At 38.7% G+C, this 17,220-nt stretch overlaps 1 protein-coding gene and 1 pseudogene across 3 annotated transcripts; both read left to right on the top strand.

The window, feature by feature from the left end:
* Positions 1–566: 566 nt before the first annotated feature.
* Positions 567–12,015, top strand: ZBTB8OS (zinc finger and BTB domain containing 8 opposite strand). 3 transcript variants are annotated; one of them, XM_074217736.1, is made up of 7 exons: positions 567–785; positions 4,819–4,843; positions 5,116–5,237; positions 7,163–7,245; positions 8,276–8,328; positions 10,056–10,092; positions 11,142–12,015. In XM_074217736.1, exons 1-7 carry the CDS (start codon positions 689–691, stop codon positions 11,226–11,228), a joined length of 504 nt encoding a protein of 167 aa, XP_074073837.1. In that variant the 5' UTR covers positions 567–688; the 3' UTR covers positions 11,229–12,015. The 3 variants fall into 3 exon arrangements, with proteins under 3 accessions (XP_074073837.1, XP_074073836.1, XP_074073835.1); XM_074217734.1 differs by lacking the exon at positions 567–785 and adding an exon at positions 793–1,664; XM_074217735.1 differs by lacking the exon at positions 4,819–4,843 and having other exon boundaries at positions 697–785.
* Positions 11,336–16,051, top strand: LOC141508803 (deoxyuridine 5'-triphosphate nucleotidohydrolase pseudogene; annotated as a pseudogene).
* Positions 16,052–17,220: the final 1,169 nt, after the last annotated feature.

The following is a 17,220-nucleotide window of genomic DNA, read 5'->3' as shown; positions in this document are numbered from 1 at the left end:
GGGGCGGGGGGCGGGGAGGGCGGGAGGGCGCTCGCTCCGCGCGCGCGGCCTCTATTGTTTCCTGCCGCCCCTGCGTGTGGCCCGAGTCGCGCACCTTCGCGCCAACGGCGGCCAATCGGAGCGGGCCGAGGCGGAGGGGGGAGGGGCGGAAGGCGCTCGGGAGGAGGCCTATCAGCGGGCGCCGGCCGCGCGGCCTCCCCTCCCCCACGGCCTGGCGCCGCCTTCTCCTCGCCCGCGCGGCCCAATGGCGGAGCGCGGCGAGCGCGCGCAGCCCGGCCGCCCGGGAAAACGGTTGGCAGTCACGTGAGGGGGCGGGGGGGCGGGGAAACGGAGCGGCTCCGAGCTCCCCCGGGAGGCGGCCATTTTCAAACTCGGGCTCCATTTGGGCTCCCCCGACGGGACGGCCCCCGGACCCCCTCCCTTTGCGGCGAGAGGGAAGGCCGGGCCCTTTCCTGAGAAAAGCCTCACTTCCGTCCTCGGGGAGGAGGGCTACCTCAGCCCCTCCGCCGCCGCCCGCCCGGGCTAGCTCCTCCCTCTACGCGGCAGGGTCTCGGGGCCAGCGAGCCGTGGCGGAGGGGCATGGCTACAACGGAGGCCTGGCCCTTTAAGCGCACGCGTCGCGGGGCGGGGCCTCCGGGCGGAAGCTGCTTCGCCGAAGGGCGGAAGTGGAGCCCGGGGCGTGGCGGTCATGGCTCAGGACGGGGAAGGCGAGAGGGACTACAACCTAAATGAAGCGCAGAAGGCGATCAAGGCCAAGTACCCACCGGCCATACGGAAATACGAGTGTGAGTGCGCTTCCCTAGGATCTGGGGCTCTCCTAGAGAGGGCGGGCCCCTTAGGGCGCAGAATGGGCCCTCCCGAGCCCCAGCCCTGATGGGACTTTGGACGCTGCCACTTCTCCCCACCCCCAGGCAGCCTGAGGCTCCGAGGGAACCCCGAGACGCCCACCCTCAAATGGAGTGCCCAGTATCCTGCTCGAGATGCCTCTGCAGACAAGTCCCTCCCCGCCTCCGAGCTCCCGCATCCTTTTTTTCACTTTTAGCTTTTTTTGCAAGACAATGGGGTTAAGCTGCTTGCCCAAGGCCACACAGCTAGGTCATTATTAAATGTCTGAGATCGAATTTGAACTCAGGTACTCCCTGACTTCTGGGCTGGTGCTCTGTCCATCGCGCCACCTAGCTGCCTCCATGTATATCTTTTTGAGTTTTACAATATTTTCCCTAATCTTCCCACCCCCGTCCCACAGAAGGCAATTTGCCAAGCTCTACATTGTTTCCATGGTAGGCATTGATCCAAATAGAATGGGAGGAAAGAGAAATCATATCCTTAAGGAAGAAACAAAGTATAAGAGATAGCAAGATCAGATAATAAGATACCAGTTTTTTTTTCCTAAATTAAAGTTAATAGCCCTTGGTTTTTGTTTAAACTCCATCGTTCTTTCTCTGGCTACAGATATACCCTAATGTATATTTCTTTAAAGTTCTTTTAGAGGTTTTGGGTTAAGAGTCACATGATCTTAGATTTAAAGTTGGAAGGAATCTCAAAGATCAATGGTCAAACCCCTCATTTTACAGATAAAAGGACATGGTCCCAGAGGGATTAAGTGACTTGTCCAAGATCAAACTGGTATTAGAGACTCTGCAGAGCTTGGAATTTGAACCCAGGTATTATAACTCCAAATCTGGCATTCTTTCCTTTGGACTACACTACTATGCTAAAGTAGGAGAAACTGCTGAGTAAATTTAAAGACATTTTATTTAGTGTCTATTGCAGGGGATAAAAAATGAATTAACCAATACTTGAGTGACCACTATATGCAAAAGATTGTACCTTAAAAGAGTTTATGTTCTGGTTGGGAACCCAGGACCAGTGTTCATGAAAGAATTAGAAAGCTGTATAATAAGTTAATTGGGTGTTTAAAGAATGTAGGTTGCTACAAGAATTTGTTGAAAAGGCAGATCGATGAGGATGAGTTTGGGAACATAAGCTAGTATAGATAGATTTTGACTAGACAAGAGGAGAGGAAAGCCAGCATTCAGTTGAAGGAAACAATCTGTTTGAAAACCGGGAATGATCATAGGTATTTGTGCAATGACCTGGAAACTAGCCAGCCTAGAACAAATAGTTGGAACCTCCAGGGCAGTCTTGCTGAGGAGAAATCATAAAAAGTCCACTTGTATTTCAATCATGTGTGACTTTTTGTGACTCCATTTGGAATTTTCTTGACAAAGATTCTGCAGTACTTTGCCATTTCCTTCTCCAGCTTATTTTACAGATTAGGAAACTGAGGCAAATAGGGTTAAACAGGGTTTAGGGTTTCACAACTAGTGTCTGAGGCCAGATTTGAACTCAGGGAGGTGAAATTTCCTGACTCCAAACCTAATGCTTTGTGCATCATGGCGCCACTAAATATTGCAATAGCTCTATATAGTCTTAACAGACTACATAAAAGAGTAGGGAAGATGTCCAGTGTCTTGTTCTTTCCAATATGCTTTGTATGTAGATGAACATCTCAGTTATTTCTTAAGCTTTAGCTGGTTCTTTGTCAGTCAGTTAACATTTATTAAAGTGTCTACTATGTGCTAGGCACTAATACTAAGCAACTTGTCCAGATCACACAACTTGTGTCTGAGGCCAAATTTGAGCTCAGGAAGAAGGATCTTCCATCTGGAGCCATCTCTAGTCATTCTAAAAGTGAAAGTGAGGCTGGGGACTTAGCACAGTTCCCCCTCACTCAAATCCAATATACTTGTTTGTCAGGGCATTACCTCCCTGATGTCATGGTCTTCTAGGAAAATGAAGGACAAATATCAATAGCTGTACTAATAAGCACTGGGTATTCAAAATAGGACCTTCTAGGCACTCAAAATCTAATGGATACTGAAGTCCTGAAGCCTATAGAGAAATAATGAGATGACTGCCTTGGGCTTAAATGGATGTACCAGATGATCTGGCAGGCGATCTTCAGTGTCCACACTCCAGGGACCCCAGGGAAAGGGACACTAAGGAACTGTGAATTTCAGAATTAGTCTAATCTTGCAGGATGATGACTTTTGGGAGATCTTGAAGTCAGGAGAGCAGTGGGGTGGGAAAAAATGATATGGATGCCCTCCTTAAATAAAGACTTTAGAAGGCACTCTGGCCCTATTTTGTCTCCTATTCTTCTCATTAGAGTGGTCATATTCTTGAGTGGAAGGATTATTCACCTTGGTCGCCATTTGTTTTAGGATAGTTAAATATCCTGGTCCTTATTTGAGGTGCTATTTTTGATTAAATTAAGTTATGGTATAGAATACCACTATACTATTCACTCACATAAATATTACTTAATCATTATTGTATTTAATCAATATTTATTGATCACCTAAAGAATTTGAATTTTATCCTGTGGAGGAACAATTGAATAATTTTCTTAAATTGTTTTCAAAAGAATCTAGCACTGAATTAATTGTAGAATGATTTAGAAGGGGAGAAGTATGGAGGCAAGAAGACTAAGTAACTTAGTATGTAATGACTATAACATTTATATAGCTAAATGCCAACTATTATTATATAATACTTTGAAGTTTCTAATAAACTAAAGGAAGGACTGGCTAATGATAGTGAGAATGGAAGGAACAAATGTGAAAGATAATACAAATTTGTACCTCAAAACCATCTAGTGAAGTAGGGAAGGTATCATTCCTATTTTTAAAGATAAAGAAACTGAACCACAAAGGAAATAGTAGCAATTGAATTTATACAGGTAGATAATGACAAAACTGAGACTAAAAATGAAGTCTTTTATTTCCTAGTCCATTCGATCCCATTATGTTGCCTTCCTTAACAAAAATTATTCTCATTCTTTCCTCTGACAGCAGTCATTAATTTGTGTTTGTTTCATTGCTACTTCAGTGTTTTGTCTTTGAGCAAAACTCTTTAGAGACATTAGAAATTGTTTAGCCTATCATACTTTGTGAATGTAAAATGTAGTTTTGAATGCTTCTATGGTTTCTATTAATGAGAAAATTTTCTTATCTAGTGCTAAGTTTAAAAAAAATCAAAATTTAGAGAAAGCTTTCCATTTATTTTCCATAGAGGTATGTTCCTTGATTGACATAGTACCTAGAATATGCTTAGTAAAAAATTTAATTTTCCATGTTGGGGGAAAATCAACTAGGGAACACTGTTCTGTCTTTTTGTTTACTAATGACAGGAAACCACTTGGTTATATATATATATATATATATATATATATATATATATATATATATAATTTTTTTTTTTTTTTTTTTTTACTAAGAAATGATAATTTCTTAGATAATCTCCAGATCACTGAGAAATCAGAGTTCCTGCTATTCGCTGCAGGAATTGTCAGTTATGTTAGTTACAAGTTTGACTTGTTGAATCTAATGATACCAATTTTAAATTGAACCCATAATTTCATCAGTGTGGAGGCTTCTGGATAAGGAACTTCCATTGCAGATTATCACCTTCTCAGCAATTTATAGCTTTAAACAGTTGTCTGGGGAGCTGAGTTTGATTGATGACTTGCCCCCACCTCCATATGTGGCAGAGGCATCCAGTACTCCTTGATTCTGAGGTCAACTCTGTCTGCTGTTCTGTGCTGTCTGATACAGCTACTGAATAGCATGTAACCAGATAGAGTTAAATCTTTTAAAGTAACTATGTACAAATTGGTAATAGGGCATGAGGTATATAGTATTCTGTTAATCTTCATCAGAGTTTAGTATTTTTATAATAATGAACTAATTGTAATTTTTGTATCTTATGTGAACATCAGATTTAGAATCTCATTAGTATTTTTCCCTCCCCTAGATCTGGATCACACAGCTGATGTACAGTGAGTATTACTGGAATGTGAAGGCATAAAGTCTCTCTCTATAATATATGTATTCCTTTGAAAATCTACATTTAAATTGAAACTAAAAGGGAGGTTCTGTATGGCTAGTCTCATCCTCATTTCTCCTCCCTAATCTGGTTCCTCTGGGCTAGAAAAGTGGTGGCTTCGAAGCACTGGTAGCAGTGCAGTTAGTCTTTGTACTCACCCTAGTTGGCTACCTCTTTGCCCTGAAGTGATTCTTTTGCCGGGGTGACTTGATCCCATCTCCATAGGTTACATGCTTGGGGAGACACATTGGAAGAAGCATTTGAACAGTGCGCAATGGCCATGTTTGGTTACATGACAGACACAGGAACTGTTGAACCTCTCCAAACAGTTGAAGTGGAAGCTGAAGGTAAACACACATTTTTCTTACAAAACAAAGGCATCTGGATTGGGGTTAAACTTTGGTTTCACTGCCCAAGGGAGAGTACACTGGGAATAGAAGGTACATGTGCAGTCAGATGTGGCCACGTTATCAGTCACACTGAGTGATTATTTCAAGGCAGGGGAAGGAATAAAGATTTGTTATTCATCTACTGTGTTTTGAGAAACGTATTAGTGTGATCCCCATTTTACAGTTGAGAAAACTGAGGGAGATAAGCAATTAAGTGACTTTCCTAGGATCCCCAGCTAAGAAATATGTGTTTGAGGCAAGATTTGAACTCAGGTCTTCCTAACTCCTAGCCCAGCACCAGATTTTCACTTTGCCCTACTTTGCTCACTGGGGTAGCATAAGGGAAAGGCCTGTGTGGTTAAAAAAAAACAAAACAAGAGGTACTGCTAAAATTTATTTTTCGTATTCTTTTTTTCCTAAGAATAAGTGCATTCTGCAAAGAGGGAATTACTGTACGTGTGCATCATTTCATGTCATTGAACGTGTTAGGAAAATTTGACGGTATAAGCCCCCCAAAAGCTAATTAGCCAAACTTATTCTTCTTCTCATGTTGACATATGCAAACATGTAGTTGATTACTGATTTCATTCATGGTAGAAAACGTGGAAGTTCTTAGTTTCCCTATTTCCTGTTCATTGACTTATCAAACATACTAAGTACATATACTGTGCTGGGACTGGAGTGAGGAAAAGATAAGACTTTTTTTTTCTTCATGAAATTTATGCAGTCCTATATGATAAACTGTTGTCAGAATGAAAAAATATAAATATAAAATGGATATAAACTTATTTGTTAAAAAGATCATTTCTTTTTTTAAATTTTAGGTTTGTAATATACTTTTTTCTTTGTCTTTAGTTCTTTATATTTTTTCTTTTCTTTTTATCTTTATTCATTCATTCATTCATTCATTCATTCATTCATTCATTCATTTATTTATTGCAAGGCAATGGGGTTAAGTGGCTTGCCCAAGGCCACACAGCTAGGTAATTAAATGTCTGAGGCTGGATTTGAACTCAGGTACTCCTGACTCCAGGGTCAGTGCTCTACCCACTGCGCCACCTAGCTGCCCCTCTTTATATTTTTATTAATTTATTTGTCCAATTATATATAAAGATAGTATTCAGCATTCATTTTTGTAAAGTTTTCTTCCACCCTTCCCTTCCCCACCCTAAGATAGCAAATAATCTGATATAGGTTATAAATGCACAGTGACGTTACACATATTTCATATTCGTCATGGTGTGAAAGAAGAGTCAGAACAAAAAAGAGAAAATAGTTTATTTTGATTTGTATTCAGACTCCATAATTCTCTGGATGTGATGGCATTTTCTATCTCAAGTCTTTTAGAATTTTGTTTGATCACTGCATTGCTGAGAAGAGCCAAGTCTATTATAACTGGTCATCACTCAGTGTTGTTATTGTGTACAAAGTTCTCTTCATTCTGTTCATTTCACTCAGTATCAGTTAATGTAAGTCTTTCCGGGTTTTTCTGAAATCTGCCTGTTCAGCATTTTATTTTTTTTTTGCAAGGCAATGGAGTTAAGTGGCTTGCCCAAGGCCACAAAGCTAGGTAATTATTAAGTGTCTGAGGCTGGATTTGAACTCAGGTACTCCTGACTCCAGGGCCAGTGCTCTTATCTACTGTACCACCTAGCCACCCCCAAACATTTTTTTTATAGTACAGTAATATTTCATTTCATTCTTATATCACTACTTGTTCAGCCATTCCCCAATTTCCAGTTCTTTGTCACCAGAAAAAGAGCTGCTCTGAATATTTTTGTACATGTGAGTCTTTTCCCTTTTTAATGATCTCTTTGTAGGAAAAATCATTTCTGAATCTGAAGAACAGCAAATTTATAACTCTTTGTGATTTGACTTTGTAGGAGATGACCTGCAGTCTCTTCTTTTTCACTTTTTGGATGAGTGGCTTTATAAATTTAGTGCCGATGAATTCTTCATACCTCGGGTAAGTCATGATTTTCTCTTCTACTAAGCAGAGGGGTTTTTTGGTCCACTGCACAGAATTTCAGAAGTGGAGTTACCTCAGAAGTCATATTGTCCAACCTATGTCTGAATGATTCCCCTTTACACTCTCATAGACATTTTTGATTATCTAGTTTTTGGTCAGAATGCCTGCAGGAGAAAAAGGAACCTAGAACTCCTGAGGCAGCCCATGTCACTTCTAGAGAGCTCTTGTTAGGAATTACTTCTTGGCATCAAACCTAAGGGCAGGCTCTGCAGTTTAAACTCATTGTTGCAGATTCTTCTATTATTTCTTTTAACACATGACATCAGATTAACCTTCCAGTACTTGATGATAGCTGTCCTGTTCCAAGAATCTTCTCTTTTCCAAAGTAAACATCCCCAATTCTTTTTCTTTTAGTTTTTTTTTTTTTTTTTTGCAAGGCAAACGGGGTTAAGTGGCTTGCCCAAGGCCACACAGCTAGGTAATTATTAAGTGTCTGAGACCAGATTTGAACCTAGGTACTCCTAACTCCAGGGCTGGTGCTTCATCCACTATGCCACCTAGCCACCTCAAACATCCCCACTTCTTCAGCTAATCTATAAGTCATGAACCTTAAAGCCTTTCACCTGATTGCTCTCTAGTGAGCATTCTCTTGTTTATCAAAAACTTCTAAAATATACCTAAAACTGAATCCAGTATTCCAGATGTATTCTAAGCAGTTGACTGTGACTTCCATAATCCTAGAACTGGGCTTCTCAGTGCTGCTAAGATTAGTTTTGTGGCTGCCATTTTGCACTGTTGACTGATCTCAAAATTGTAGTTCATAGATTATTTAAAGCTAAACTAATTGAGACCATTTATGCAAATATGCAAAAAGATGTTGTTTCAGAGAAATCATCCCAATTTTTTACTGAAACATAATTTGCTCTTAATATTTGAATTCCCTTCCCTTGGGGGAAGGCTTCTGATGACCCTGATTATTTTTATCTAGAAATATAAGTCTCCTTTTCCTTCTACTCTTTCTCCTTAGGAAGTAAAAGTACTATCTATTGACCAAAGAAACTTCAAGTTACGTTCAATTGGGTAAGTAAAAGATGTTTTCAAACCTGTTTTTATTTCACTGGCTCTCTTTTGTTCTTATAACATCTTCTCCAATATCTCTCTGACCCCGCCTTACTTGGACAGCCATCTTTTATAAAAAGAACAGAACAGGAAGAGGAAGAAGAAAGCAATTCAACAAAACAAACCAAATAGGGAGTTACAAATAGCATTCCATATTTATTGAAAAGAAAGAGGGAAGTACAATCACATCTCTCTTCTTTAAGGCCAAACTTAGATCAGTCAACAAGCATTTATTCAGCACCTACTTTGTGCTAAGTAGTAGAGATTCAAAGAAAGGCACTAGATAGTTCTGTTTTCAAGTAGTTCACAGTCTGATGGGAAAGACAGCAGACAAACAGTTATGTAGACTCACGCCACAGATAGACTGAAATGGAAGTCTCATAGGAGGTAGGATTTTAAGTGAGTCTTGAAATAAGCCTGGAAGTTGACATGAGGAAGAATTCAGGGCATAATTAAGAGTGCAAATTCATGGAGAGAGTAGATGGAAGATCTAAAAGAAATAGCCTGGAGGTCAATCACTGCATACATGAGGGTGAATAAGGCATTCAAAGACTGGAAAGGTAGGAAAGGTCAGGTTATAAAACATATTTTTTATCTAGAAATGTTTTTATTATACATACAAAGTAATTTGAATATCCATACAAAGCATATTGTCCCAGTCTAGATCCTCTCTTAAAGGATGAGTCAAGAAAGTGAGTAAAATTTTGGGAAAATGTTAAAGTAGAAACTGTGTTCATACCTTAGGTCAAAGATAGACACCAGCCTAATCCCCAGATTATATGTCTATTCCCCTTTTACTTGAAATCACATTTTAAGGAGAGAGAGAGAGAGAGAGAGAGAGAGAGAGAGAAAACAGCATTTGTTAAATACCTTCTATATGCTGAACCCTGTACTCCACACTGTTTTCAGGAGTGTCCCTCAGCCTGGAATTTGGCCAAAGTATCTGAAAAACTAGGACAGTAGACCTTTCAAAATAAAATTCTTCATGAAAGTTATTTTTCCCTCCATGTGCCTAATTATTGAAATTTCAGGTAACTTATGTTGCTATTGAGAAAACTAATGATTCTGGATAAGGCACTGGGCCTGGTATCAGGAAGGCTTGAGTTCAAATGCAGCCTCAGATACTTCCTAGTTGTAATATTTCTCAAGATTGTTATGAAGATTAAATGAAATATTTGTTAAAAAAAACATTTGTCAAGGAGGTGCTAGGTGGCTCAGTAGATAGAGCACTGGCTCTGGGTTCAAATCCTGTCTCAGACACTTAATAATTACCTAACTGTGTGGCCTTGGGCAAGCCACTTAACCCCATTGCCTTGCACAAAAAAAAAACCTAAAAAAAAATTTGTCATAATAGTTCATGACACCTAAGAAGTGCTGTACAAATCCTTTTACCTCCAGCACATACTAATTATGTGACCTGAAAAAGAGCTCTCCTTGCTTGTTTTTCTCCTCTGTGTAGTACTTATTTTATTGGGTTGTTTGTTGTGAAGATCAAATAACTATGAAATAACTTAATTTCAATGATTAAATAGTATGTGTAAAGTGCTTTGCAAATCTTAAAGTACCATAAAAATTTATTTTTTGTGTTATTGCATTATTTTGTGTTGCATTATTATTTTATAATATAAAAATCCAATAGAAATTCCTAAAATTGTGCAAGATTTAAACACATCTTAATTTTTCTTAAGGTGGGGAGAAGAATTTTCTTTGAACAAGCATCCTCAGGTATGTAAAATTTCAATAAACTTTTTTGACTCGAAAGTAAAAGAGATATGATATAATTTTACTTCCTAATATTATGTTCAAAATTTTGAATGAAGCATTTCTACCTTTTTGTCTGGAGGTAAATGACTGCTGTATGTGAAGCATGTTGTAAATGCTGAAACATGGTAGAAGTGTCATTTATTAGAAATCACATGATTAAGTGAGCTATAATAAGTCAGGTGACCCAGGAGCCCCCAGGCAGCTCAAAGTCAGTCCATAACCAGGGAGCATCTGCTAATGTGCATGTAGATAGAGGGATATCAGTTATGGACCAAAAAGATTATTGTTACATAGGTTATTTTGGAATAAAAATTAGTTTAACTATATGGATAGCATTGTTTCCTGAGGCCAGACCATATAGTAGAGGGCACCAGCTCTGGGTTCAAAATCCTGCCTCTGATGTTTGCTACCTATATGACTAAGAGCCAAGCCACTTAGGACTCCATCCCCCCACTCAACTCCCCCACCCCCATCTCCATATATATCTATCCCTATAACTATACTTTTTCTAAGGGACTCTCCTAAACTTCAATTAGGAGCCTCTCCCAACAAGTTTTGAGCTCACAATGGCTTCTCTGAGCCTTGACTGTCCTAATTAGCAACTATTAGATCAGTGGTAAAAATGAAGGACTCATGAGCAAAAAGAAGATGATTATGACATCATCTAGCACTTTAAGGTTGCAAAGGGCTTTACAAAAAATCTTAGTTCATTTAATCCTTATAAGAACCCTGGGACGTAGGTATTGTTAGCCCTATTTTATACCTGAGGAAACTGGAGCTCAAGGTTAAATAACTTGTCCAGGGAAACCCACCCAATTCTCCTGACTCCAGGTGCAGTGCTGTAGCCAAAGTATCACCTAGCTTCAAAAAGGAAGGAGATGAGTAGGGAAGAAGAGCAGAACAGTATAAGTGTTTAGTTTATCCATGTTGTTTTTCTGGGTTTATGATTATATTTTACTGCCTTTTCTCCATTTAGATTTTATTTTAATTTTTCTGTCTCACTGTTTTAGGGGACTGAAGTCAAGGCAATAACATATTCAGCAATGCAAGTCTATGATGAAGAGAAGCCAGAAGTTTTTGTGATTATTGATATTTAAAACACAATGAAAAGACTTCTAAGAAGAACTGTTGTTTTTTTCCCTTGAGGAAAAAATGGAGTGATTGAAAAACAGATAAGAGAGAAAAAGGAAAGCCTTTTTTTTTTTTTGCAAGGCAACTGGAGGTTAAGTGGCTTGCTCAAGGCCACACAGCTAGATAATTATTAAGTGTCTGAGACCGGATTTGAACCCAGGTACTCCTGACTCCAGGGCTGGTACTTCATCCACTGTGCCACCTAGCTGCTCCCTAAAGAAAGCCTTCTTTATAAGAAAATGAAAATTTGAAGCATAGATGTATTCTGTCCTCTAAACAAATTTGGAGAAAAATTCAGGTGGCAAAGTATGTTTCCACATTTACGAATTTTTGGCTGATTATTGTTTGCCTACTCTTGCTGTTGAAGCATACTAGCCCCATGGCCTTTTTCTACATTTTCTATTTTTAAAACCGGATCTTGAGAAGATAAGTTTCACTAAATTTTACTTTTTACATAATTTGCTAAGATAATTTTAATTTGCACATATTAAAAATTAAATGATGGGTTTCTGTGAGGTGCACTGTTTCTTATAATCCAATTTGAATTCATTTTTAAAGAAATGGTTATACTTGCACTATAAAAAGACATTTTTCTTTGAAAAATTCACTGAAATATTTTGACTCCTTCCCTTCTTTTTTTAGATTATTTCCTTGCAGATCACCATTAAGATATGATGGTTCCCTAACCATTTTAGATAATTGGTACATTGTTAGAGACTGGAAGGAAATATATTTATGTGTGTCCATGTGTGGGTTTTTTTGTTTCTTTTTTAGTTGTTGTTTTTTTTTTGCAAGGCAGTGGGGTTAAGTGGCTTGCCCAAGGCCACACAGCAAGGTAATTATTAAGTGACTGAGGCCAGATTTGAACTCAGGTACTCCTGACTCCAGGGCTGGTGCTCTATCCACTGCACCACTTAGCCGCCCCATGTCCATGTGTTTTAATGAATAACGCAACCTTTCTCTGGTAAAGATTCCTATACATTTGAATATAGAAAAACTACACTACAGTTGCTTTCTTGGTTTCCATTTCAGTAAACTTGCTTCAGTGAGATTTTTAACTTGACCTTACTCTGTTGCTTTTACTGCAGAAAAGAATTGGATTGCAGCATTCCTCCTAGCACTGAAAATTTTAGTTTTCTATTTATACACTTGTTTTTTAAAATGGCCAGTGGGTAGTGTCAGAACTCATTTCCATAGCTGCCATGAGTTTCCTAAAAGGAAGATTTTGGCCATATAAAGGGTACCTTTTTTTTAAAAAAAAATTTTTAGACTGACGGGCTTCCCTAGTGCCTCATCCATCCCTTCTGCTTTCTGCGCAGCCATGCCCTGCTCCGAAGCCACCCCCGCCGCCGTGTCCTCCAGCAAGCGGGCGCAGCCCGAGGAGCAGCACCCTGTGCACCTCCACTTCGCCCGCCTCTCGGAGCATGCCACAGCCCTCTCCAAGGGGTCAGCGCAGGCTGCGGGCTATGACCTCTACAGTGCCTATGATTATACAATACCTGCCATGGAGAAAGCCCTGGTGAAAACAGACATTCAGATTTCTCTTCCTTCTGGGTGTTATGGTAGAGTTGCTCCACGTTCTGGCTTGGCTGCAAAACATTTCATAGATGTAGGAGCTGGTGTCATAGATGAAGAGTACAGAGGAAATGTTGGTGTTGTACTATTTAACTTTGGCAAAGAAACATTTGAAGTGAAAAAAGGTGACCAGATTGCACAGCTGATTTGTGAGCGAGTTTTTTATCCAGAACTAGAAGTCCAAGGCTTAGATGATACTGAACATGGATCAGGAGGTTTTGGTTCTACTGGTCAGAACTAAAATTATATATTGAAAGCAAATGTAACATTAAAACAGTTAATAAAATCAATTTTCACTTAAAAAATTTTAAGGATACCTTTTTAGGTATAGTAGCATTTTTTAGAACAGTAGCATTGTCCTTCTATAACTTAGCAGAAAGTGGTGAAGCATCCATTGATTGGAAAAAATCTGATCCAAAGAAATGAACATGAAGTATTATACACATGGGCTGACTAATTCACAATGGTGTGAAGTAGTGCTTAACAAAAATGATATTTTGTAAATCTAAAGTGACATTGACTCATGATTTTCCTGTTGTAAGTTTATATGTCGAAACAAAACTGTCAAAAAATAGATTCCTTAATCTTTTTTGTAATTTGTCATTTTTTAAAAATAAAATATTTCTGTTGCATAACCTGAGGACAAAAAGAAAACTGAATCAATATTTTCCCCTTTTTTGGCTTAAATTTTTTTTGAATATCATTTTTTCAATTTACATGTGAAGATTAGTTCTTAACATTCATTTTTATAAACTTCCACCCTTCCCTCTCCCCTAATATAGCAAGGAATCTGATGTAGGCATACACGCACAATCATGTTATACATATTTCCATATTAGTCATAGTGTGAAAAAAGAATCAGAACAAAAGAAAACAAACAAACAAATAAATAAATAAATGAAAATAGTGTGCCTTGATCTGCATTCAGACTCCATAATTCTCTGGATGCGGATTGCATTTTCCATCTCAAGTCTTTTAGAATTGTCTTTCATCACTGCATTGCTGAGAAGAGCCAAGTCTATCAAACTTGGTCATCACCCAGTGTTGCTATTAGTGTGTACAAATTTCTCCTGGTTCTGCTCACTCAACATTAGTTAATGTAACTCCTGATTTTTCTGAAATCTACTTGCTTATCATTTCTTTTAGAAATATTCCATTTCATTTATACACTACAACTTGTTCAACTATTCCTCAATGGATGGGAATCCTTTAACATTTAGTTCTTTGCCACTACAAAAAGATGCTATGAATATTTTTGTTCATGTGAGGTTTTTTTTTTCCTTTTTTCATGATCTCTTTGGGATACATACTTAATAGTGATATTTCTGGGTCAAAGGATGTGCAGAGTTTTATAATCCTAGGATCAGTTCACAACTCTAACAGTGCATTAATGTCTCAGTTTTCCCACATCCCCTCCAACATTATTTCCATTTTTATGTCACATTAACCAATCTGTTAGGTGTAAAGTGTTACATCAGAGTTGTTTTAATTTGAATTTCTTTAATCAATAGTGATTTCAAGCAATTTTTCATTTGACTATGGATGTCAGATTTCTTCATCTGAAAACTACCTGTTCATATCCTATGACTGTTTATCAGTTGAAAATTGTTTTTCCCTGGACTTTGCATTGATATCTGCAAATAATATGCTTAACATTTGAAGGATCTTTGCATCATTTCCTTTGAGCAACATTTTCTCGAAAAACCCTGAAAGCAGGGGAGGAGAGAGACTAGACAAAAGAATAGAATTTCAGATCTAGTCCTGCCACCTTATGCCCTGTCCTCAAGTCAGTCAGTAAATCTTTCTGATGCAAAGTTTTTTCACCTATAAAATGGGAGATTATTAAACTAGATCTAAGACTGCTTCCTACTCTTAATAATCAACAAACAGTTGATAGACAAGCTATGTCTACAAAGATAAAAAAGTGAAATAATCCTTGCCCTGGAGTTCACATTCTAACAAGGGACATGTAGTTCTAAGAATATACAGAGTAAATTATAATTTTGATGGGGAAGAACTAGCATTTGGGAGGGAATCATGGAAAAGACTATAACAAGTCATGTTGTAAGGAGTGATTTTAAGGTAAAGGATTGAGGAAGGAGTACATTCTGTGCAAAGACACAGGGACCAAATGGATGTAGAATGTGAGAACAATAGAGTTAACAAATAATCTTTGGAAAGAGGTTGGGAAGGTCTTTGGGTGCCAAATAGAGGAGTTTGTATTTGATCCTTGATGTACAGTGATACCTTGATACTTGTTTATTTGTTCCAGAGCTCTTGAGTGATGAAATCAAGTAGGGAATGATTTTTTTTTCCATAAGAAATAATATAATTAGAAATATTTAGTGAAAGTTATCCAGAACTTTACATTTTACTAGGCTGATATTAAGTAATGAGATTATTATGTAATCTTAAAACTAAATAGAACCTTAAAACTAAATAGACATGAATAAAAATGCAATTAATTACACAAAAATTAAATTAATTAAACTTGACTTTACTTGTATTGACAAATTCCTGGCATAATGGGTTGTTTGTCCTTTGCACTTGAGAACCATGACATCAGGGAAGTAATGCCATGATATGCAAGTGAATTGGATTGAAGTGACTGCAAAGTCACCAGCCTCTCTTTTTCCTTTGTTTTTGCAAGGCAATGGGGTTGAATTACTTGCCCAAAGTCACAAAGCTATGTAATTATTAAGTATCTGAGGCAGGATTTGAATTCAGGTCCTGACTCCAGGGCTGGTGTTCTATCCATTGCACCACCTAGCTGCTCCACTCTTTTTTTCCTCTGGATCAGTAGCCAGATACAGATTAGGACTACTGGAGATGACCCTGGATGTAATGGGAGACCTTGGCCTTTGGAGTGAGGCAAAGCCCATTCATTGATTAAGGCAGGTAAGATAAAAGGCAAAGAGGTCAAGAATGGCAACTTTAGCTTAGTCAAAAAACAACTGGGAAGGCAAGAGTCTCGGGTTTCTCAGTAATTAAAGTAGGTAAGTAAAATGAATTTTAAAAAAACAGCCTGGGAAGGGAGGCCCTTAGGGTTTCCTGAGCAAAACAAATAATTGCTATTTACTTTCATTGAACCAATCTAGCCCCAGACTATGAGCAAGTACGCTTAGCCTGAGCTGCTTCACTGTTTCTGAGCTACAGTGAGTCTGAAGTCAGACTTTTTTTTTTAGGATTTTTTTTTGCAAGGCAAATGGGGTTAAGTGGCTTGCCCAAGGCCACACAGCTAGGTAATTAAGTGTCTAGGTAATTATTAAGTGTCTGAGACTGGATTTGAACCTGGATTTGAACCCAGGTACTCCTGACTCCAGGGCCGGTGCTTTATCCACTGCGCCACCTATCCGCCCCAATGAGTCTGAAGTCAACCTCAGTTTCATCAGAAGGCCTCATTTTATCTTGGAAGAAGGGCAGAGTTGTGACTCAGAAGAAACAGCTCATGCAACATATCTCAAGTGTTGATTATGAGGAGTTCTGAAGCCAGTGAGAATCGAGATGCCACAGGTTAAGGATAATAACCAGTGATTCTTTGAGTATTCTTATTTAGGTCTAATGAATAAAGGCTGTATAATGATTTAGCATAGCACTTTGTATGTCTGCTGGGCTCATAAAATCATGTTATTTCAAATTTTAATAACCTAGAGGACAAAGCTTTTCTCATTGCTTTGGGTATAAGAATATGAATTCTCGAGAGCCGCTAGGTGGCGCAGTGGATAAAGCACCGGCCCTGGAGTCAGGAGTACCTGGGTTCAAATCCGGTCTCAGACACTCAATAATTACCTAGCTGTGTGGCCTTGGGCAAGCCACTTAACCCCATTGCCTTACAAAACCCTAAAAAAAAAAGTCATGAGACTATAGTCCCAAGGTGGGGGGGGGGGGGCTTGTGGATAGCCAAGAAAGCTAAAGAAAATCCATTTTGTCTGCACTTTGTCTTGCTCTAGACTGTTTGTATTACCTCATACCACCTCATCTGCAACCTTCCTTACTGTTGAAATAGCAACGACACTCCTATCAGGTCAGGGGTACAAGATATAACTAAAAAGAAAAAAGCCTTTTTTTTTTTTAACCAACCTCAGCAAAAGGCCCCATCTAATCAAGGGATACCATATCTACTATTCCTTCCCTGTAAACCTGGGGACAACAAAACAACAGATTTAATCTAATCCTGAAGCATCCCATACCAGATTCACCCCTATCTAAATTGAAACCTATATTATATATATATAAGTTTTGTCCTTTTGTTCTTCTGGGATGTCTTTGCCCATACAAGTGGGACTTCCTTCTGGTAAATAATCCTCCATTGGTTCCTTAATTTTTGGTTTGTGTTTGGTTCTGGTTCTAGTTTGGGTTTATTTTAGCACCAACAATTTTACT

The sequence above is a fragment of the Macrotis lagotis genome, chromosome 1 (genome assembly GCF_037893015.1).
Source record: "Macrotis lagotis isolate mMagLag1 chromosome 1, bilby.v1.9.chrom.fasta, whole genome shotgun sequence".
In the NCBI taxonomy this organism is placed as follows: Eukaryota; Metazoa; Chordata; class Mammalia; order Peramelemorphia; family Peramelidae; genus Macrotis; species Macrotis lagotis.
Note: the sequence above shows the minus strand (reverse complement) of the source record. Positions and strands in the feature narration are given on the sequence as shown.